At 38.2% G+C, this 22,138-nt stretch overlaps 1 protein-coding gene across 3 annotated transcripts in view; it reads left to right on the forward strand.

Moving 5' to 3' along the window:
• Window positions 1-22,138, forward strand: part of COL3A1 (collagen type III alpha 1 chain) — a 53,529-nt gene that overhangs the window by 23,344 nt on the left and 8,047 nt on the right. For all 3 annotated transcript variants that reach the window (XM_050900394.1, XM_050900393.1, XM_050900395.1), the window contains 35 exons: window positions 3,195-3,260; window positions 3,874-3,927; window positions 4,152-4,205; window positions 4,944-4,997; window positions 5,155-5,208; window positions 5,655-5,708; window positions 6,212-6,256; window positions 6,461-6,514; window positions 7,506-7,550; window positions 8,280-8,333; window positions 8,827-8,925; window positions 9,048-9,092; window positions 9,215-9,313; window positions 10,082-10,135; window positions 10,271-10,378; window positions 11,590-11,643; window positions 11,767-11,865; window positions 13,603-13,656; window positions 14,010-14,108; window positions 14,264-14,317; window positions 14,450-14,503; window positions 15,045-15,098; window positions 15,469-15,522; window positions 15,734-15,778; window positions 15,870-15,968; window positions 16,079-16,186; window positions 16,735-16,788; window positions 17,782-17,835; window positions 17,940-17,993; window positions 18,612-18,665; window positions 19,003-19,110; window positions 19,284-19,337; window positions 19,853-19,906; window positions 21,332-21,493; window positions 21,620-21,727. In XM_050900394.1, the coding sequence (XP_050756351.1) occupies window positions 3,195-3,260; window positions 3,874-3,927; window positions 4,152-4,205; window positions 4,944-4,997; window positions 5,155-5,208; window positions 5,655-5,708; window positions 6,212-6,256; window positions 6,461-6,514; window positions 7,506-7,550; window positions 8,280-8,333; window positions 8,827-8,925; window positions 9,048-9,092; window positions 9,215-9,313; window positions 10,082-10,135; window positions 10,271-10,378; window positions 11,590-11,643; window positions 11,767-11,865; window positions 13,603-13,656; window positions 14,010-14,108; window positions 14,264-14,317; window positions 14,450-14,503; window positions 15,045-15,098; window positions 15,469-15,522; window positions 15,734-15,778; window positions 15,870-15,968; window positions 16,079-16,186; window positions 16,735-16,788; window positions 17,782-17,835; window positions 17,940-17,993; window positions 18,612-18,665; window positions 19,003-19,110; window positions 19,284-19,337; window positions 19,853-19,906; window positions 21,332-21,493; window positions 21,620-21,727 (2,415 nt within the window). The remainder of the gene's footprint in view (window positions 1-3,194; window positions 3,261-3,873; window positions 3,928-4,151; window positions 4,206-4,943; window positions 4,998-5,154; window positions 5,209-5,654; window positions 5,709-6,211; window positions 6,257-6,460; window positions 6,515-7,505; window positions 7,551-8,279; window positions 8,334-8,826; window positions 8,926-9,047; window positions 9,093-9,214; window positions 9,314-10,081; window positions 10,136-10,270; window positions 10,379-11,589; window positions 11,644-11,766; window positions 11,866-13,602; window positions 13,657-14,009; window positions 14,109-14,263; window positions 14,318-14,449; window positions 14,504-15,044; window positions 15,099-15,468; window positions 15,523-15,733; window positions 15,779-15,869; window positions 15,969-16,078; window positions 16,187-16,734; window positions 16,789-17,781; window positions 17,836-17,939; window positions 17,994-18,611; window positions 18,666-19,002; window positions 19,111-19,283; window positions 19,338-19,852; window positions 19,907-21,331; window positions 21,494-21,619; window positions 21,728-22,138) is intronic.

The raw sequence follows: 22,138 nt of genomic DNA on the forward strand, positions 1-22,138 counted from the left end.
CCCTCCCTTCCACCACTTTTTTACCTCTTCCACTGTCCCTAATCTTCCTTTACCCATTCAGCAGCATTCTATCTTTACTCAGTATGATACTCCATACTTGTTTACTTTTCCACAACTCAAATTTGCCTGTTATCAGGCTTGTTATCAAGTGAGCAAACCCCTCTTATAATCTTTTTTCATCCCAGAAGCAGTCAAAAGCTTTTCACTTTTTCTTTTTACAATTACCATTTTTTTACCCACAGCTATTCAGACTGTGTACTGAGGATGCTGTATCTGCCTGCTAGGCCTGGCCCAAGCTTTTCAGAGTTTTTTTAGTGAGATAAAGCATGGATTGCCTGAAAGAGTTATGCATGAGCTATGCTTCCTGTGTAAAATAAATTTGAACGTTGCACCTCATGATTTTCCTTTTAGGCACTGGGATTTAGAGATATTCACCACCGATGACATGGAGTGTTCTTGATTCAGGCAATATCTGCTATATAGAGGATGTGGTGAATTGCTATTATTTGAAATTGGCTGCTGCTTCATTAAGCATAATCATTATTTTCAATCCAATGCTGCATAACAAGGTTTGGGTATCATGTGTTGTAACATATCAAGGCAGTTCCAAGCAAATGTGTTATTTCTCAGGGTTCCATCAGATCATCTTGTGAAATAAATTTTACTAATCATGACAGCTGTTTTTCCTGAAATATAGTTCATTATTTTCTCTCCTTTATTTTAATCTGTTTATTTCTACCTCATTCATTTGCTAATATGATCATCCATGCATTGGTCTTCTTCAACCATCCGTTTTTGTATTTGTTTATTCATTTATTGTTATTCAGCTTCTCACAGTTTTTGCCAACAGCTTATCATATCATCTACATTTTGTTACTTGGTGTCTTAATATGGGATGTGCTGAACCAGGCAGATAACCAAGATACCTTTCAGTTAACAATTATGGTTACTCATCTCTATTTTGGCATTTTTGCTTGAGGTGCTTAGTGATTTCTTGTGCTCTGACCCCTGGACTGGGGTTAAAAAAAACCCCACACCTTAACTGGACACCCTAGAATGTCTTCAGCCAGGGTTGTCTGTATACTTTGAGGTCATATAGTCTTTTATATTGTATCATGCAATACATGACTGCAAAGTAAGTAACAGAGCAGTTACCGGCAGATGTGACCAAAATCACTAGAACTAAATAATGTTTATCATTAACATTACATAGATTAATTTATTTATTAATTTATAAATTTAATTTATCATTTTCAACTTAAACACTCAGTTTGAATAAATATCCAAACTGAAATAATTTGGAAGAGTAATAAAATAAAAAATGCTAGCTATAGCACCAACCTTTGTCCATGGGTGGTTACCATGCCTGGTATTTCCTCAGTCACACATCTCTCCATTACTGTCTTCCTGGTGGCTTTCCACTTCTTGTAGACTGATTTTGTACTTTACATCACAGTTCCTCTTTACTTGCTCGTATAACCTCCACATATTGTCTTTGTCTCTTTCCACCAGTGCACATATTCTAACTAAAATATGCTCATTTGTTCACAGTCTGGAGGTGCTGGAAGCAAGCAAATGTCATACCTAACTATCAGTTTATCTTCTCAGTGTGCATCTTGAAAAAAATAATGTCTTCTTTGTTTATAGCTGTATGTCTAATCAATTGATTGCAATTGATGAGTTGATGGCTCCATTTCATGTTGAATCCGGAGTTATTTTACACCAAATGAGTTCTAACAATTAACAGCAAGGGACTGCTTGTTGTATTCACACATTGAAGGCAACCCGATTTATTCAGACGCTAACTGCTCTGCCACTAGGTGTACTTCTTGCCCTAGAAAATAGCAAATATTACAATGATTCTCTTTTTTAGACAAAAGACAATCTGTGAACTAATACTAACATAGTATATTTGTAGTATAGTAGTATACTATACTACATATACTAGTATGGTATAGCAGTACTATTAATCTTGTATTATGAAGATTAGGTTCATGTAACATCTGTAATACATGACCTATTCTGGCACAATATGACAATATCCTATGAAACCCATTATGTGCAATATTAAGCTATGGAATATACTACCAGTACTGCAGCACACAGTGATTCTCATGTAATTCATGTACTTCAATTGTTTTGGCTGTATCAAACCCATGAAGAGTTCAATTTAACAAAAGCTTTTTTTAAAGAACCACATATAGCTGCAGTAAACCACTGTGCTAATTTTCAAATGTTTTCTGTTTTGTAGTATCAAATGCTTTTGTGGTTGTTGCTACATGAAGTAGAAATATTAGCACTCTTCCCAAATTGAGAATTTCCTTAGTAATATGTTACTCCCTTTTTACCAGGTAAAATAAGGAACAGTATTACTGATTTGAGGTAAACCACATGTATATTGAGGTTTCATCCTCTGAGTCCTTTGGTTAGTCGAGAAATCATTTATTTCTTATGGCTTAGTACTGTTAAAGTTCAGAAAAGATTTCACTGATGAAAATGCTGGCCTTACTGACAATAACAAAAGTATGACCTTAGTTCAGTATATCTGTAAGTCCTAGGAAGTCTAGGGTCATAAACAGAGTTTATCATACAAAGTTCTTCTAATGGGTTGTATATGTGTGTGGAATATAGCTCCTGAATGCAGGTGAGAAATTTTAAAATTAGTTTTAGAAAGCAAAATCTGGCATCAATAGACTAGCAAGCAAGTTTATTAGTACGCTTTGGCTCCACCACTGAAGATGTAGTGTTAGATTAATAAAGCTCAGTTACGTGGCAGAGAAGCTGAAGCTCGTTTACTCTGTTTAACAAATTAAGAGTTCCAGTTATCTGTTCTCCCAGTTTAGGTAGTTGAAAAGCTGAGCTGCGAGCATCCTTCTGGGGGTCTAGAGAAGGGGAATAGTGACTCAAAAGAAAAAATAACAGCTTTGAAAATATCTTGTGGAATGTGTTAGCTAAGGCTGCAAAGAGAAACCCAGTCCCTTTTCTGAAGGGACTGTAGGTACTAGACAATGTATGTAGCAATGTGTATATATACTGCTTCTTTTTTACTGCACCAAGTGCATGTCACTGTGGATTTTTCTTTGTACTAATATGTAAAAATTTATTTTACAGTTATTGGTGACTATTGCAACTACATTAAGCTTTATAGCTGTATTACATTCATATAATGACTATTTTTTTAATCTACACTATAGACTGGCTTTCCAGGACCCCCTGGCCCCAGTGGCCCCCCTGGCCCACCTGGTCATGCAGGTCCCCCTGTAAGTAAAATTAATCTTTTCATAATCATCTCATATTCTTTTATATGAGCTGCTCCTTTTCTCTGTCATAAATATTAGGTACATTTTCAACCAATAAATCCAGATACTGTGCTGAAGAATTTTATGGATAAATGTCCTCTTCTGTTAATTGGGCTGTACCATCTGTGCACCACCAAGGCTCAATGGCTGAGGGCTATATACTGTGCTTGCTTAAGTCCATGCATTCCCCTGAGCTTTCTGCAATTCTGTGGGGTGTCAGCTAAGGTTGTCTTAAGACATGCCACTGCCTATCATCCTCTGTTAACATTCCCAAATGTTTATTCATACAAAAAATTAACAGGAGATAAAGGAAAGTGGGAATCCTAATACACATTCAGTGAACACACAACGGGTCTGAGTTTTTGACGTACATCTCCTTTTAGAGGAGTAGTTTTAATTCTTTTTTTCATGGAGGCATATTCTGCTTGGTTCTGCTAATTTCACCTTTGGTCATTTGTTGACAGTTCTGACTACCGTTTTCCTTACGATTATGAGATTATTATAAAATACAGTAGCACCATGGAATGATGCATGTAATTGTTCACATCTTAACTGGTTTTTTGCTGCATTATAGGGCTCTGCTGGATATCAAGGTTCCCCCGGAGAACCAGGACAACCTGGCCCTCCTGTACGTATACATTACCTATCACTATATATGTTAAAGGCATGATCTTACAAGCATGAATCTGCATCATCACTGGAGTGGATTGAAATTTTACAGTTCATCCTGTCTGTTTACCATCATGTATGTCAAATGTACAAGTATTTTATGACACCTAATGCATTTTTAATTTGGAAGAGACTTAATCTTTTTTATTATTATTATAGTTAATATTAATTATTTTTCTACAGGGACCTCCAGGCCCTGTTGGAATGATAGGCCCAGTTGGTCCACCAGGAAAAGATGTAAGTTCACTATTATTCATCCAGTGATTAATAAATGGGAAGAAAGAAAGTTCATTAGATGGTAAGACAGCAGAGCACATTAATACCATTGCATTTAAGAATTTTTAACATCTCCCTATTTCTCAATTTGACAACATGACTGTAAGAAACTAGATTCCACTTACATTAGCTATAAACGTCCATTCCAAAAAAGTTTCAATTTTAGCGGGCAATTTGATTGACAGAATTTAAAAAAAAAAAGAAAACCTAGGCATGAAATATGCTGTTTTCTTCTGGTGCAAAATAAATTAGCATAAAGAAAAGCAGACAGTAGTGGTAGTTGTCTGCTCCCTTCAAATCTTACTTCAAGAGTTAAGCTGTTAAAACCATCTTTTGTGTCACAGCTGGGAGTCCTGAATAGGTATAGTACAAGGCGAGACCAGCAGCTAAATTTTTTGTCCATTTTGAGTGTTTCGCCATGAAAAATAAGTTTTCTGTGATCATCTCTTCCTAAAAGTTGGCTTGAAATAAATTAGATGTTAACCAAAATCTTGTTAAAAATTGAGTTTATAAATTCTGGCAACTGTTTTTCAGAAGGCAGTCATATAGTGAACCGTCACCCTGCTGTAATTTTCCCCACTGTCTTTGGTGGAAGTTTCACCTGCTTATTGCGACTCGCCTTGATCTACTAGGACTGGTTCTTTGCCAGTAACTGAAGCAATAGCAAAACAGTAAAAAAAATTTACTTTCTTTCAATAGGGAGAACCAGGAAGACCAGGCAGAAATGGAGACCGTGGAATCCCTGGATTACCGGTATGGAAAAGCCCCCAATAACAATGGTCTTCTAATCAAAGGTTTTGTTTTCCCATTTTAAGTTAGTCAAGTGAACATGACACACAATGAACATTGTCTTCTGCCCTTCATACAGTAAGTATGTGATTTATTAATCTTTCTATATTTGTGTGTTTAGGGTCACAAGGGACACCCTGGAATGCCTGGGGCGCCTGGGCTGAAAGGTCAACGAGTAAGTATTGAGTATATTGAGTATAGCTGAGTCTGTTACTCTACTTGAATTATGGTGTTGCACTGTTCTGCTCTTTCAGTCATCAAGTCCCAGCTAAAGAGACTGAATCATAGAATTAAAGGCCAATTTCTGGACAATGTAATCTGACCTTCTGTAACAAAGACTGTTAAGTTTTATCTAGTTACCTCAATTGTAGAGTTCTATCCTGAATGCTGGGCTGAAGCATGCTTTCCGGAAAAGCATCCACTCTTAACTAATGGCCACGGAGAGGTGGAGGATTCAGAATTTTCTTCCAAAAAGTGTTCCAATAGCTGATAGCATTCATTATTAAAAATATGCCCTTTTATATGAGTTTGTCTTGAGGCTTAATATTTTGCCAACAGGAATCAAGTTTTCCAGAACGCAGGAGGAATACTATTCACAGATATGGTTTTCCTTTCCCACAGGGTTTTGATGGAAAAGATGGTGCCAAAGGTGACAGTGGTGCTCCTGGTCCAAAGGTAAAAAACTATAGTATCATCTTTGTAATAGGTAGAGTAATACCCTCCATCATTTGTTATATAGCTGTGCTTTGCATATTACACGATTATAAAAATCCATTAAACATTAAAGAAACTCATTGAATATCTCCATGAAAAGAATGATAATCATTCCAAAGGAGCTAGACCTTCTGAACCACATCATGTCCTGATTTTCCAGCCGTAATAAAGATGGGATTCCAAAATGAAAGGACATGCCTGGATCATCTGACTTTATTGTGTAATATTAAAGGACCGAGTCTTCCTGGTTGTTTTTTTTTTCCTCCTATTTAAATAGTTTGTTCTGGCACTTGTTTAGACTTCTCAGACCTCACAGACCTCAGTTCATGCTGAGGTCACTCAGCAGCACGCAGAAAGGGGCAATGGATTGGGCTGTCTTGTTTCTATGTCTTTTCCCCTTGAATAAACCAAAAAATGTTCTCACCGAAGTTCATTCTGTCATTGGTGTTTTCTTTCCATAACAGGGTGAAACTGGTCTTCCTGGAGCAAACGGATCACCAGGCCAACCGGTAAATATCTGTATCCTGTCGTATTTAAATAGAAGTGCCATTGGCACTTCCTGGTTAACTGAGTTACTCATCTTTCTTTTAACTTTAACTACCCCACCACATGCATTGAACAATACTGAGACAGGCAAATAAGAGCAATGTCTCTTTGCTTGGCCATATTATTTTGGAAGCCATTTAACAGACGTGTTTTCTTATGTTTTCTAGGGACCAAGAGGTCCAGCTGGTGAAAGAGGAAGACCTGGGAATCCTGGTGGGCCTGTAAGTAATTGCAGCTGTTGTTCTTATCCAGAAGCAGCACATATTTTGTTTCAATATGTTGAGAATTCCCGACTTCATAGATTTACCTTAAAACAGTTGTAATGCAAAGCAATTAGAAAGCTATATAGCATCTGTAAAATCATACATGAAAACTTTTCAGTCCCCAATTAAAGACGTAACACTTCTAACTCACGTGTTCACCATCTTATTTTCTATTTCCTTTTTTTAAATGAAGAGATTACACACTGAGGGAGAGTTCAGTGTTTCAGCATAAGCTCAGGTTCAGCCAAGAGGAATAGGGAGGAGCAGTGGAAGCAAAGGGCAGCAGCCGAAGGCAGAGAGAGGAAAAAATGCAATCTCAGAAGTAACTTGCAGGAAAACGATAAAATTACTCCTTGACTGAGATTAGGGGGTACATTCTTTGCTCTGAAGGAAGTCATAGTTCATAGCATGCAACGCAATCAACAAAGCACAGCTAAAGTATAATAACCAGCAACTTGTTCGTACAAACACCGCATAACCCGAGCAGCGGACCTGGTCTAACATGTCTACAAGACAGGCAACAGGATTTAAATCATGCCACTGTTTGTTAGGTTTTTGGAGTGAAATTTTAGTCTTTTATGTGAATTAGAAGTAACTGTTACTTTGAAATATACATCTATTGCGATCTTACTTATTTAACCTTAAGAACTGTCCACACGGATGATGCTTTGTAACTGTTATTTCCTTAAGAAATGTAATAAGAATACATTTTTGCATCTTGCTGTCTCATCATTACAGTACAAGTCACATAAATTGTTGGATATTTCTTCACAAAATATTTAGTTAAGTATTATTTTAGAATTTCACAGTTGAGGAATCCTTGGGTCTTGGTCAACTAAGTGGGAATGTACAGACACAAAAAGACGGTCTGTGAGTCATGGGCGTTAAAACATGTGGGTTCTGTGTCTGGGGTAGTGCTCTGTACCCAACATCTCTCTTCTTTCTGTAGGGTGCCCATGGCAAAGACGGATCTCCAGGAGCAGCAGGCGCACCTGTAAGACAACTTACAGATGTTTGACTTTAAGTATTTGTGATGCTCAAGTCTAGTTACTTCTAGCTGATGTTCTGCAATGCCAGCAAACCTGAGACTGGGGGTGCACTGGTTTAAGAATGAGCATTTTATTTAATTATATTTCATAACTGTGTTGGTTAAGATACTTGAAGCATACAGTGCAATAGGAGAGCTTTAACACTGTAAATCCAAAAATGCATAAATCCAAAACCAGATTATTCTCAGAGAACATATAGATGGATAGAATTGCTGTTCTCTATGCAGATCAAATTTTGAATGGTCTTATCAAATACATTATTTAGCTGAGGTGGGCAAAAAGTTTTCTTTCCCATCTGCCTAGAAACCTGAGCATGTCCACTTGTATGTGTAACAGCTATATTGGCTTTTTTTTTTTCTCCTACACCTTTTTTATAATTAGAACAAATGTTGAACATTTTTTATAACTTAATCTCTTTAATAATAGCTTTCATGTTTTTTAAATTTACAACACAGAAGTTTAGCTGAACATGTAAAAGTCAGGGTAACTAAGATGTAGGCGTGATATTTTAGGACTAGCCAAACTTCATCTTCTACGGCATGATTTATATTTGCTATTTTGCCAGGTGTTTCCTTACTCAGAGAAAAATCCCATAATCAGACATTTTTTTAACTTACGATTAATTCCATATGTTTTTTACCTTTTGCATTAATAGTATTTCTTTCACTTTTAAGGGTCCCCCAGGTCCCCCTGGAACTGCAGGATTTCCAGGCTCTCCAGGTTTTAAGGTATTCAGCTAAAGATGCATACTAATATAGGATTTGGTCCTTTCTCTAGTTAGCCAGCTTATGTCACTGTACATCTTTATTTTATGAGTCCTCCTTTTTCTGGCTGCTATTATACTATTTGCAAGCCTAGAACTGATGTGTTTTCATGTGTAGCATGAGACAAACCCTATCCTCATCATCTTCACAAATACAAAACACCGTTAAGTGGTATACCCAATGCTTTATGTTGCGTTATGGGAGGGGCTCAAGTGAGCTTCCCACAACTAGAGGAGCAGTGCAGTATGTGGTGGCTGGAGTGCATGGGTACCTTGTGCTTCAGCACTGGGGTCGCCGTGCTGATTTGGCTCTTGCACTCAGGTGATGATGGTGGTAACCTTCTTCACAAATCACGCCAAGATGCCACAGTAGAGGAAGAAACCATGAAGCTAATACTGATTGCCCTGGAGACAAGACTAAAATGCATTCATTTTCTCCTTTTACTGTTTTTCCATAGGGTGAAGCTGGTCCTCCTGGTCCTGCTGGTTCTAGCGGTAGTCCTGGAGAGAGAGGAGAACCTGGTCCTCAGGGCAGTGCTGGGCCACCCGGGCCTCAGGTACATAAATACCACATGGGAACTGAGAAGTGTTGTGCCACCTGCTCTTCACAAAGCCCTACATGTCCTTTGGTTTAGTCCTAGGTTAGCAGCATTGTTTATTTATAAATTTATTTTTTCAGGGCCCTCCTGGAAGAGCTGGAAGCCCTGGCAGCAAGGGTGAAATGGTGGGTACTTTTCATATCATTGTCTTTTGCTGCACTGTGTTGGTGAGGGCCGCTGTTTGGACTGGGCAGAGTCCAACAATGCCGTGCTCTCTTCATCCCCGTCTGCTGTTCACTCTCTACAGGGACCGTCTGGTATTCCCGGTGCTCCTGGTCTGCCAGGAGGCCGTGGTCTTCCTGGTCCTCCAGGTGCAAGTGGAAACCCTGGAGCAAAAGGCACTCCGGTGAGTTACTAATAATTATTACACTGGTTGTAAAAACAAATATGGTGGAAGTAGATCTGATACCGTTAAAAAAATCCATTGAATTTGTCCTATTCACTTGAGATGGTCTAATAAATTATTTTATAATAACAATAGGCAATTATTTTTATAAATATATATATCTTTCACACATTTATATATTGCTATATATATAAATTATACAGAAATATGATAATAATATTTGCTTTCCTAAATTATCTATCGATTCAGAAACACACAACAAAAAAATAGCTTGTCTAAAATGGCTACGTTAGACAAAATCTGTTGTTTTAAAATCCTAATTTCACCTGTTTAAATTCCCACAAGCTGAGTCCACAGTCCACTACACCTAGTGAGTTGTACCTACTCTTATACTGTCATTTACCCCAGCAGGCTCTTTCCTGACAGCCTGACACCACACGTGGTTCTTTGTCAGAGAAAATACCCAGGGACTTCAAGCAAAAGTCTCAATGATGTCTGAAATAGCTCAGAAACAGACATAAAATTTTAGTCAGTGGTATTTAAGATTGCATCACTTCTTTCCTTTACTGGATTTTTAAGGAGCCCCATGCATTCCACCTCCAGGTTCAACCAGTGCATGCTAATTCCTTTGCAGAATGTAAAATAATAAAAATGAGTCAATAACTTGAAAGATACCACATCTACTTCTTAGTGTTTTAGTACATCTAGTAGCTCTAGAATAATACTCTGTTGCAACCCATAATTTTAATGGGATTTTCTCCTGTTTAGGGAGAACCTGGTAAGAATGGTGCAAAAGGAGATCCAGGCCCAAAAGGCGAGCGTGTAAGTGATTTTAAAATGCGTTCAGAGACTTCTTCCAAGCAAGTCTGAACCCAGAATCATTCCCCATACAAACCCCAGGGGTTTTTTTGGAGACTTCTAACTTCACTGGTGGGCTGGTTTCTTTGTTGTTGCCAGGGTGAAAATGGCACCCCAGGTGCTCCTGGACCTCCTGGTGAGGAAGGCAAAAGAGGTGCAAATGGTGAACCCGGCCAGAATGGCGTACCTGGTACACCAGGAGAAAGGGTAAGCTGCTAGAGATGACCATGCACACGAGGTACATTTTGAGTTAATACAAAGACAGCAAAATCTGGTGTTCAGAATACTTTGAGGAGAAATTTGGCTCCATATCTGTTCTCAGCAAATTCCAGATGTGAAACTGGGTTACGAAACTGGGGAGAATTCTTATCTAGTTCCTCATCTGAATTGCAGCACTTGGATCTATCTCAGTCTGAAATTAATTAATTTCTTTTTTTGATATTGAAGAAGCAGTAATCTTATGTACCTGGAAGTTATATCAGAAGATTTGTGATGAAAAGCAACCATAAACTGTGAGAACTACACGGGGAAAAAAAACCCACAAATTTCAAAATTACTTCTCAATTAACAAAAATGAGCAATCACAAAATTTCAGCTCTGGAAAGTGAAATTAATGCAAATTCTTCTACATTCAGGATAAGTCTTTATGTCAACATCTTTATTGTCAATAGATCTTAAATGTCAATATTGTCAATAACAACGATATCGTCAGGATGTCTTCTATGTTATAATATCTTTACTACCAACAGGTTTTTTGCCTAGTAGATTCGATAACTTTCCAAAGAGCATTCTCACAAACAATTCCTCAATTGATTTATTCAACAAAATAAATAGCAACATCCTTACAAATTTTAGACTTCTGTTCCCATCTGAACCAAAGGAAATTGTGCTGATCTATTTATAACTCCTAATTTAACAATTAATTGCAGTATTTGCTGAAGCTATGAGGAAACCAAAGATGCACAGTGAACAAATTAATCATGTTAAATATATAAATGGGGCTGCAAATTAAATTTTATAATTCAAATTTCTTGCAAGCAATGAAGATAGTAGTAAATACAAATATTAAAACAATACAATAGAGCTCTTTTCAGTATTGAATTAGAAGAAAATAATTGTTCAAGACTGAATGTGTTGTTTTATTTTTTATATGAATTTAGAAAACTCATAAATAAAATAATTAATGCAGGGCCAGTTAAAAATAATGGAGGACAGGCTGTGATTTCAACAGGAGGGTTATATCCAAAGAGAAGATAATTCTGTAGACTTCCTTGCTACAGTGAAATGTCATTTCCATCTATTTCTTTCATTAGTTTTCATAGTAGTATGTCTAATGGTAAATAGTTTAGGAAGAAAACCAGTTACCATTACCTAAGTCATATTGCCTATGATCCATATTTTGTTCTTTTATTTGGCAGGGCTCCCCCGGTTTCCGTGGCTTACCCGGTACCAATGGACTTCCAGGTGAAAAGGTACAAGTCTTCCTCTAAAAAAAGCCCCAAACTTCTGGAGAATCCATGTGAATTTGAGTGTACAATTTCAGATTCATTATGATGCTGATTTCCTTGCTGTGAATTTCAACATCTCTTTTGTAGGGTCCTGCAGGCGAACGTGGTAGCCCAGGTCCTCCTGGCCCCAGTGGACCCGCAGGAGAGCGTGGACAAGACGGAGGCCCAGGTCTTCCCGGAATAAGAGTAAGACAGGACGTCTCCAAGAAAATGAGATAAACTCTATTAGAGACGCCTCATCTGAGCTGATACAATAGAGGAGTCCAATTAGAAAAATCTTTTATTAATTCCTTTGAGTACATGTATTCGTAGTGCAATAGATAACCATGCAGAGACACGGAGCATTCAGAGAACATCTGTCACAAGTGAATGAGGAAGCTTCGAGGAAGCTGAACATGCTCCCCAGTTCTCAGAGTATGCCATGCACTGTCATGAGATATGGCTTTAATGTGAATTAGCATCAGATGATTTTCTGTATTACCTATTTACATTTTTGCAAATTTTATAATTTATTATAAAATGCATTATGTTTATTATATTAGGTATTTGGGTTATAGTATTTAAATATATTTATATGTAAATTATTATTTAAATAGGCTTAAATTTAACATTTAAATAATTAAATTATACATTAATTTCAATACACTTAAGATATTTATTGCTTATTTGCAATTAAAGCAAATAAGCTGTTGTTCAGATTTTCATAGGACATATGAAGAAGATTTTCAGAGATAACCTATTGTGTAATATGTACAGAATGTAACAGCATTCTGTGAGCTATACTAAGAATTAGCAACTGCTGACAACAAATACATTGAAATTCAAAAGTCAGTCTGACTGCAGGCTTCTGGGAGCTAAACAAGATTTTATTGGAAATGAAAATGAATGATTTAAAATAGAACAAAAATAATATTTAAAAATATAAAACAAGCTAACTAAAATATGTTATAAATTGTGTTGCTTTTAAGTAGAGGTACATAGTCAAAATTGTTTCATTCCTTGATTTTTACTATCTGAAATTAGTTTTCTTTCCAAATAATGAAAGAATACAGTTTTGGTAAACATTGCTTTATTGCCGATGCCTTGATTATATACAATGACTCTCAGAGAAAGCAATAAACTCGTAACAAAAGAATTTGTTAGCTTTCTCCAAATTTTTCCCCTTAATGGGATGGGGGGAAATGGGAGGAATTTTAATCTTTATTAAAGAGGTTAAAGTCAAGCAAGTAGTTTAAAATGTATTTTTATATATTTATATTTATGTATTAGTTGTGGTTTAACCCCAGCTGGCAACTAAGCACCACACAGCCGCTCGCTCACTCCCCCCCCCAGGTGGGATGGGGGGGACAATTGCAAAAGTGAGAAAACTCGTGGGTTGAGATAAAGACAGTTTAATAGGTAAAGCAAAAGCCATGCGCATAAGCAAAGCAAAACAAGGAATTCATTCACCACTTCCCATCAGCAGGCAGGTGCGCAGCCATCTCCAGGAAAGCAGGGCTCCATCATGCATAACGGTTACTTGGGAAGAGAAACGCCATCACTCTGAACATCCCCCCCTTCCTTCTTCTTCCCCCAGCTTTAATGCTGAGCATGACATCATATGGTCTGGAATATCCCTTTGGTCAGTTGGGGTCAGCTGTCCCGGCTGTGTCCCCTCCCAGCTTCTTGTGCACCCCCAGCCTCCTCGCTGGTGGGGTGGGGTGAGGAGCAGAAAAGGCCTTGACTTAGTATAAACACTACTTAGCAACAACTAAAACATCAGTGTGTTAGCAACATTATTCTCATATTAAGTCCAAAACACAGCACTGTACCAGCTACTAGGAAGAAAATTAACTCTACCCCAGCTGAAACCAGGATAGCATTGTAAGTTAATACTACACATTTTAAACTGAAGAATAACATGGTTTTTTTCTTCAATTGCAGGGTTTGCCCGGAATTCCAGGAGGCCCTGGAAGCGACGGGAAACCTGGCCCTCCAGTATGTACATTGTGCAAATATTTTATACTAGTCCTCCTACTGACCTTACCCTCATCCCACAGTATCTACATGACAGGTTATCACAGATTAATTGTCTCTTTTGTTTGTTTTAATTACCAGAGCACTTTATATGCTGTCTCATTGTAATAACATTCTGTAAATCTTGTCATTTAATACTATTTAAAATACAGAGTGTACAGAAGCTTAGTTGAAATACAAAACACATAATCAGTTTTGACCGGCAATGTCTTTAGCCTGATCTCACCCTCACTCACTATTTAATGTCATGGATACTCATTTATTTCACCTAACAGATGCCATGTCTTAATTTCTTTTTTTTTTGCTTATCCCAGGGTAGTCAGGGTGAATCTGGCCGCTCTGGTCCACCTGGCCCTGCAGGCCCACGTGGTCAACCAGGTGTAATGGGTTTCCCTGGTCCTAAGGGCAATGAGGTGAGTGGGATTTCTCCACTTCTCCGGTGCTTATGCTTGATCAGTCAAATGTTAAAATAAATTGCTCCATAGGGGGGCTATCTCATGCTGCAGCTTTAGGTTATTGTATACTGACTAGAACAGGTACTTTAAATGTGATCTTTCTCTTTTGTAAGGGTGCACCAGGTAAGAATGGAGAAAGAGGCCCTGGCGGACCACCTGGAACACCTGTAAGTTTCATTAACATTTTGTTTAATAATATAATAATTTAATAATGACATAATATTAGTTAATAATAGTGTGGTGAGTCTTGTAAAAATTATATCAACCCATAACCATAGCCTAATTTTGTTGTTGTATAGGGTCCTGCTGGGAAGAATGGTGATGTTGGCCTCCCGGGTCCTCCTGGACCTACTGTAAGTGTGGTGGTTCTGTAAGAGGCAATTATCAGTTATGGCCAAGGCGGTCTGGCATCTACAGATAGAGACTGTGAATTTAGGGGAAGGAAAATATTTTTAATGATATAAAGAAATCTCCTTTTATGAAGACAAATTAAAGAGCTCTTCTTTGCCATTATTTTAAAAAATTAATACTCAAAACTTTGTTAGGAGAAACCTGAGTCGGGTATACCTGGTATAAGTTGAAATGAAAAGTCAATTTATAGCTCTTGGGGATCTACCACCTTTTCAAATTGAAGTATATTATTGCTCTCTCTAACATTTAGAGCATTTCAGACTAGTATCAAGTATAAATGTGTCTGCTGAATAACATCTAATGGTTGAAGTGAAAAGAGCAAATACCAGAACACCAAGATACATTAGTCTTTGGGATTGTGCAATGTTGTCATCAGATCACGATAAGGAGTCATAGATTAGAGGTGGTGTGGAGGTGTTTATATGTTGAAATGTTCTCAGATAATTTCTTTTTTTTTTTTTCCCCTCTTTTGTTTGATTCCAGGGTGCTCCTGGTGAGAGAGGAGAACCAGGACCATCAGGTCCACCCGGCCTCCAGGTGCTGTGTGTTCATTGTTTATTGGTTTCTGATTCTTTTTAATAGACTAACACAAACCCCACCTCCAAAAAAAAAAAAAAAAAAAAAAAAAGAGGCATCCAAACATGTTCATTAGGGTGCATGTCATCATATTTTGAAGTAAGATCAACCACTTGACAAAAGTTATTGCTTAGTATTTCATAATTGCAAACCAGATGGCTAGCTCAGTAGATTATATCACATAAAACCCCTAGCTATCAAATTAGCACCTCCTCCTTTGTGAAGGATTGAATGAGTTGGGTACACATCTTTGCGTCAAAAAAATTTGCTAGATAGGAAAGTGCATAATTTATCTGTGTAACACGGATGATAATACTGTTCCTTCATGTAGGGATTGCCTGGTGGACCAGGACCAGCTGGAGAGAATGGAAAGCCTGGAGAACAAGTAAGTAGTAATTCCTTTTTTTTTAAGTAACAAAAAATACATGGGAAGTTCTTCCTAGATTACATTTCCAAATTCAGACAGTTATCAGCACTCTGCAGAGCAGAGAAGTCTGATTTTAGAGATAACAGGTGAGAGAAAGAGGGTGCCAGCCACAATGCAGATTAACTAAGTAAAGCACATGGATAACTTGCATTTATTTTCTCATAAACAGGGGCCAAAAGGTGATATTGGAGGACCCGGATTCCCAGGCCCTAAGGTAAATCATACAGCAACGTTTCTATAATGACATGAATGAATTAACAAACCAGGAACCTGAAAGCAAAGAATAACGCATTTCTTTGTCACAGGGTGAAAATGGTATCCCAGGTGAGCGTGGTGCACAAGGTCCTCCAGGACCTCCAGGAGCAAGAGGTGGGCCAGGTCCTGCTGGCTCAGAAGGTGCCAAGGTACCCACACGCTTGCTTGCTTTCCTGCTACTATGTCTAGCATTGAAGTTAATATTATTTTTTTATTATTATTATTTATTTTTTCTAATTATTTTTTTGTTACTCTTTAGGGTCCTCCTGGACCCCCTGGTGCCGCTGGAGGCACAGGGCTGCCTGGCTTACAGGGAATGCCAGGAGAAAGAGGAGCTTCTGGAAGTCCCGGACCAAAAGGGGAGAAGGTAATACACCCACGCTCTGCCAATTTTATGCTAATTTAGTGTTAGCTTCCCCCAAGGCACTGGATTTGTTCATGTCTTCACTTTTGGCCTGATTTCAGAGGTGCTGACTGTGTAGCAGTATTGTTGGTTTAGCAGTGTAATATGGGTCCTACATGTTAAAAAATATAGATTTTTTCACCTGGTTGAATATATGCTAGATATTTTGCTGTGCTGTCTCTCTTGGGGGAGGGGGTACGTCAAAACAGTTCTAATGAAGCTAATAAACAATGAGAATAGTTCATACCATGGGCAAACAGTTTGGCATGGACTCCATTTTGAATCAGTTTGGGGTTTTTTTCCATCAAAGTATTCAGTATCTGATGCTGAATACTGGGCAGAATGTCATCCCCAATTTTAGATTTGTATGATCGCAATAAGGAAATCTGGTTATTGAGATGCCCTCAGTATGAGATCCTCTCCTCAGTAATGTTTTAATTCTTTCCCCGCCCCCCCCATGCTCGTCTTATGCTTGCTTTTTGCTTATGCTTTTTACATCTTATGCTTGATAGGGAGAACCTGGTGGCAAAGGTGCTGATGGCATTCCTGGTGCAAGAGGAGAGAGAGTGAGTAGTCTTTAAACATCGAGCAGCTTATCAATTAGCTTCACATAGTCTACACGCAGAACATGAGTAAACTTACAGTGAATAAATACCATCTAGGAGAGGCAAAGTAGTAATCCCATTGTATTTCATTTCGGCAGTGCAAATCTGGTTTCGTAAACTAAATTAGACCTAATACTAGTTTTTGTGATTACAGCTGCTTGGGTAGATATAATAGGATTTTTTGCAAGCAGACGATTACAATTAATTGGGACTGTTTTAGACGGAGAGCACCAATACAAAAGTAGGGAAAATGTTACTAGCTTCCTAAATCTAGCTGACTGATGAGGAAAATGCTGGTTATAATGAAGCACAAAAAGATATCATGATAGTAAGTGTTCTCATACAGAATACTTCTACAGGTTACTATATATATTTATACATCTATATAGCATATAGACATAAAACAGACACTTGAAATACATACATATGAGTACATGCAAGCAGTATATACATCAAAATAATGAGGGATGACAAATATAAAAATGCAGCTTGTATGAGTTGGAGGAAATATAAAAAATGTATTTCAAACCATCAGGTATGCAGTAAATTCTCAAGAAAGAAAAAAGTCAGGGAGCTAGTCAAGATATGTTGAACAGATACTGAAGAAACGTAGACCAATTTTCTACATGAAAAGTTAGGGCAATGGATAACTTTTATTTTCTACCATTGAAAGAGACCTATTAACTTCAGGTGGTTTTGGATTGGATTTAGATGGTGGGGGGAAAAAAAAAAAAGAGGATCAATCAATTGGAGATCTCCCGCGTCGCAAAACGGTGCGGTCTCGGAGCGTCACTCCAAAACGTAGTGGGCAACAACACACTGGCATTGTAGACTTACTTCCATTTAAGTATCTTTAGCAACCTGTTTACACCGAAACAAAAATGCTATTGATCAAAATAGAGGAATAACATTGTCATATTTTGATACAAAATATATTATTTTCTAATTGTTTAGGGTAATGTAGGTCCCATCGGTCCTCCTGGTCCTGCCGGCCCACCTGGAGATAAGGTAAAGCATCCTCCGTAATGATGTTTGATGCTGTAAAGAGTCACACTGGTGGCTGTCTCATGGGAAGAAGAAAAACACCTAGTAATCATTCTTGTTCCTTACAGGGAGAGACTGGTCCAGCCGGTGCCCCAGGTCCCATGGGCTCCCGTGGTGGTCCTGTAAGTGACAGTACTTTTCTTCCAGTATAACTTTACCAGGGCTCCTCTAGCCTAGTATAGACATCAGTGCTGCACCTACCCTATCAGGAACACATGCAGCTTGAGTTCAAAATAAAATAACCACATTCGGCTCCTGTTGACTCTTGGGATTTACAGGTGCTAAGGACTTCAGAAAATCAGTGCTTTTAACACTGTAAAGGGGTTGGAGGGCTGTGGTGACAGGTCAGGGCAAGAGTGTGAGCAATCGTTGTTTCCATCTCGTCTTACAGTTAAGTAAACTTTTTAAAATACTCTTATTCTTATATTTATTTTTTAGATCAATAAAACAGCACATTTGGATCTCAGTTGGATCTGGGGATCACCATGGGTTGTGCTCAGGGTTTATACAGGTGTAACTGAGATCAGTTTGTCACACTTTAGATAATTATCAGATAATTCCTGAACAGTGGTTTTTAGAGCTCAGAAGCAATTGTTGTTTTGGGTTTCGGTTTTTTCCCTTCTCTCCAAAGGCTGATAAGATAAAGAAACTTCAGCGGTATTCATGGGAATGTTCTCTAACTTGTAAAGTGAAGCCTATCTTTCTAACATCATCCATTGCTGACATGTTGTTTTCTACAGGGTGAACGAGGAGAACAAGGTCTTCCTGGACCTGCTGGCTTCCCTGGAGCTCCAGTAAGTATAAATATTTAAAAGCAATTGAATGTGATTATCAGTTTTTAGTTTCTCTAAGTTCATCCACGTCTCAGAAAGGCTTGCTGTAACCCCTTTAATATACATATGTGCTACATACATTTGATTCATTTGCTACTCTTTCTGTACTCAGTCACACACAGAGCAACATTTCTTTATCCTTCCCTTCCTGTACTGGTAGACCAATAGAGTTCAACTGCGTGCACGTTTAATTTAATATTTAAATTCCCTTCAAAAGAGTATCTGGATAGGGTTTCTCATCACAGTGATATCATCTGCATTTTTTGAGTCGTAATATAACAATATAATTTTTCTACAGGGCCAAAATGGGGAGCCTGGTGGGAAAGGAGAAAGAGGCCCACCTGGTCTAAGAGGAGAGGCTGGACCCCCTGGAGCTGCAGGTCCACAAGGTGGTCCTGGTGCACCAGTAAGTTTTTGCTGTTCCTTATTGCTACAAAGGGAGGTTTCTTCAGTTCTCCCTCAGCCTCAAGGTGGCTGGGCCCAAGTGCAAGCATTTGAACTGCCTGAAACTTAATGACACTTCCTATAATTTTAATCTATTTATCAAATCATTTGCTTTATCTATTTCCTTCCATGCAGGGTCCACCTGGTCCCCAAGGAATAAAAGGAGAACGTGGATCTCCTGGAGGCCCTGTGAGTATCTCTTTGACTTAATCACTGATAAATGGTTCTATCCATTACAACAAACATCATGTAAATGAAAAACAAGACCTTCAGTGACTTTCGTATCTGCAGTTCAAGAACAATGAAAGTGTTCCAGAAGGAGTAACTAAAGTTGAGGTGTTTAGTGATCTGGATTACATTGATTTTAATGTAAGTAAGGTGCCAAAATAGCTTTTGGCACAATGACCCAAAGCTATAAAATGGCTTATCTCAACAGTTATTAGATTTACATGCCATCTTTGCCAAGTTTCTCAGAGCCCATTAGTTCACCTTTGAGGAACACATGAGACCTTCCCTTGCAGGGGGGGAAAAAAAAAAAAAAATTAAAAATTGTGACATTCTTGTTCAGTTCCAGGACATTTAATTCAGGTTTTAAGCAAAACAGCTAAATATAATTCAAAGTCAGCTGTTGTATAAAAAAATCCATTTGTTCATGTTTTTGCAATCTTCAGAAAATGACAAATAAAAGTATTGATTTCTTATAGGGTGCTGCTGGTTTCCCTGGTGCTCGTGGTCTACCTGGTCCCCCTGGTAGCAATGTAAGTTGTCTTATCCCTCTTTTCTTTTATTCTTACCTTGTTGGATATATTTAGACATATATTAATATATTAAACTACATTAAGCGGTATGTACCTTGACATGAACATAACATAAGCAAAAGCATTCTGAATACGATGTTTGGACTTATGGAAAAAAGTCTGCAAAAGAGAGATTACTCTCCTTTTATTTCATATGGAATAGCAATTCATTCACTTACTGTCTTGACACTCCTCCTTCTATTGTGGTTTGCTTTCCAAAGCCCATCAGAGTTAGTAGAGTTCTTCCCCTGGATCAGGTCCTTGAGTATTTCTGTGGTGGCAGACATCCTTGTCTTCTCTCTTGCTCTTTTATGATGCAAGAAATATTCAATTCAGGATTTTGAATTGGTATGCGTTTTCAAAACTACATTTTATAGATCACTGTTGAGAATTTTTTTTTAGTTGCCTATAGAATGGAATGGCATAAGATTTAATTATCTTGGGACAGAGAAGTTTGGAAAGATTCTTGTGGCAAAGTTTCCCTCTTATGGTACGGCCTACATCTGAAGTTTAATCTACCAGTCTGCAGTGTCCCATTATAAAAATGTATGCTGATGCATCAGCTAATTCCAATATTTTATACAACATCTGTGTACGAAGAAAAGCTGTTTCATAATATCCTTGCATGTTCAACATGCACCTATTTTTGACTCGCATAGTAAAAATTAGAGTCTGATTTTTGATTCTTTAAAAATTAAGAAAATAGAAAGAATACAATGGATTTACCCATTTTAAAATCAAAATTATAAGTTATCCTTTGTTGTATGGTTACTGAGATCTAAAGTAAGAAATTCTTTTATATTTGAATAAACAGATTTTTATTTTCTGTCTTACAGTTACAGACAGATGCAAATTAGAATATTACTGAATAAAAAGAAAAAGTAGGATTTTATTTAAGGTACCATTAAAGTCAACGTAATTCTTTCCATTGATTGGCTAAGCTAAGAGTTTTAATGAAAGTCATTTCATTCTGCACGTGTCCAAGACACCACCTTAAAGGTATCTGGCACGAGTGATTCAAGAAATCAGCAGGATCTGCTACTGTTTCAAATTTCTGTGGCAGAGCTGTGGGTAAGGAATGTGTATCCTGTGTTGGATGCATTACAACCACTGGGCATCCAAAACGTGCAGGTGTTGCATTACGCAAACCGTATGTCTAGACAGTAGGGAGAAAAAAAAAATATATCAGTTTTGAAAGTGGCAGGCGAAAGGATTCTCTTTATAAGACCAGATCAGATTTGGGCGCATAGAGGTTGGACCCTAAATCCACCTTCAGGCAATGACTTAAGTCTAGTTGGCTTTCATGAGGAAAGATCAATGCCAGTAAGCATGTGCTGCTCTTTCAGATAACACAGCTCAGGCTCTTCTTTTTAAAATTCTTTTTAGGGTAGTCCGGGTCCCCCTGGTAGTGCAGGGGCTCCAGGCAAGGATGGGCCTCCTGGACCCGCTGGTAGTTCCGGTTCTCCTGGCAGCCCAGGACCTGCTGGAACAAGAGGTGAGCCCGGCTCACCAGGCGAAAAAGGACCACCAGGCGCGCGAGGAGAAAGGGTAAGTACACGTCCAGGCAGGGACTATTACACCAATAGACAGAGATGATGTCTGTCAAGGATAAGAAGCCAGCTATTGAATGTTTAAGATGCTCACTATTGACTGATCTGACCTTTTCTTAAACAGGGGGCACCAGGTGAACCAGGTCCTCAAGGCATTGTTGGTGGCCGGGGTAACACAGGTTTGCCAGGTCTGCGTGGCCCGAGTGGTCCACCCGGTATGGCAGGTGCCAAGGTGAGAGCGCATTCACTGCAGCAGTAGCCTCAAAGCTAATGCTACGACTGTAATCCAGCTGCTAAAAATAGCTTAGAGATACAAAAAGTAATGAACATGTTGTGAGGTTTTTTAATGCTTTTTAGTCCAGCGATTACAGAATTTAGTTATTTGTGTTTACATCCATAAGATCGGGCTTTAAAATGTCCAGTAACCAGCAGCTGTGGGATGTGAGGTTGTCTTTAATCTCTGTTACCAAGAGTCCTGGATTAGATTATCTAGAAGTATATAACCAGCTTCACACACTTAAGGAGGGTCATGGGCTATAAACTCTCCTTGAGACAAGATTTGAGTCATAGTTTCACCTACCGCAAGCTGTTTATCTTTGCTTAATTCTCAGTATGTTTCTTGCTTAAATATTGTGACCCAAAC

This window comes from Gymnogyps californianus, chromosome 7 (assembly GCF_018139145.2).
Source record: "Gymnogyps californianus isolate 813 chromosome 7, ASM1813914v2, whole genome shotgun sequence".
In the NCBI taxonomy this organism is placed as follows: domain Eukaryota; kingdom Metazoa; phylum Chordata; class Aves; order Accipitriformes; family Cathartidae; genus Gymnogyps; species Gymnogyps californianus.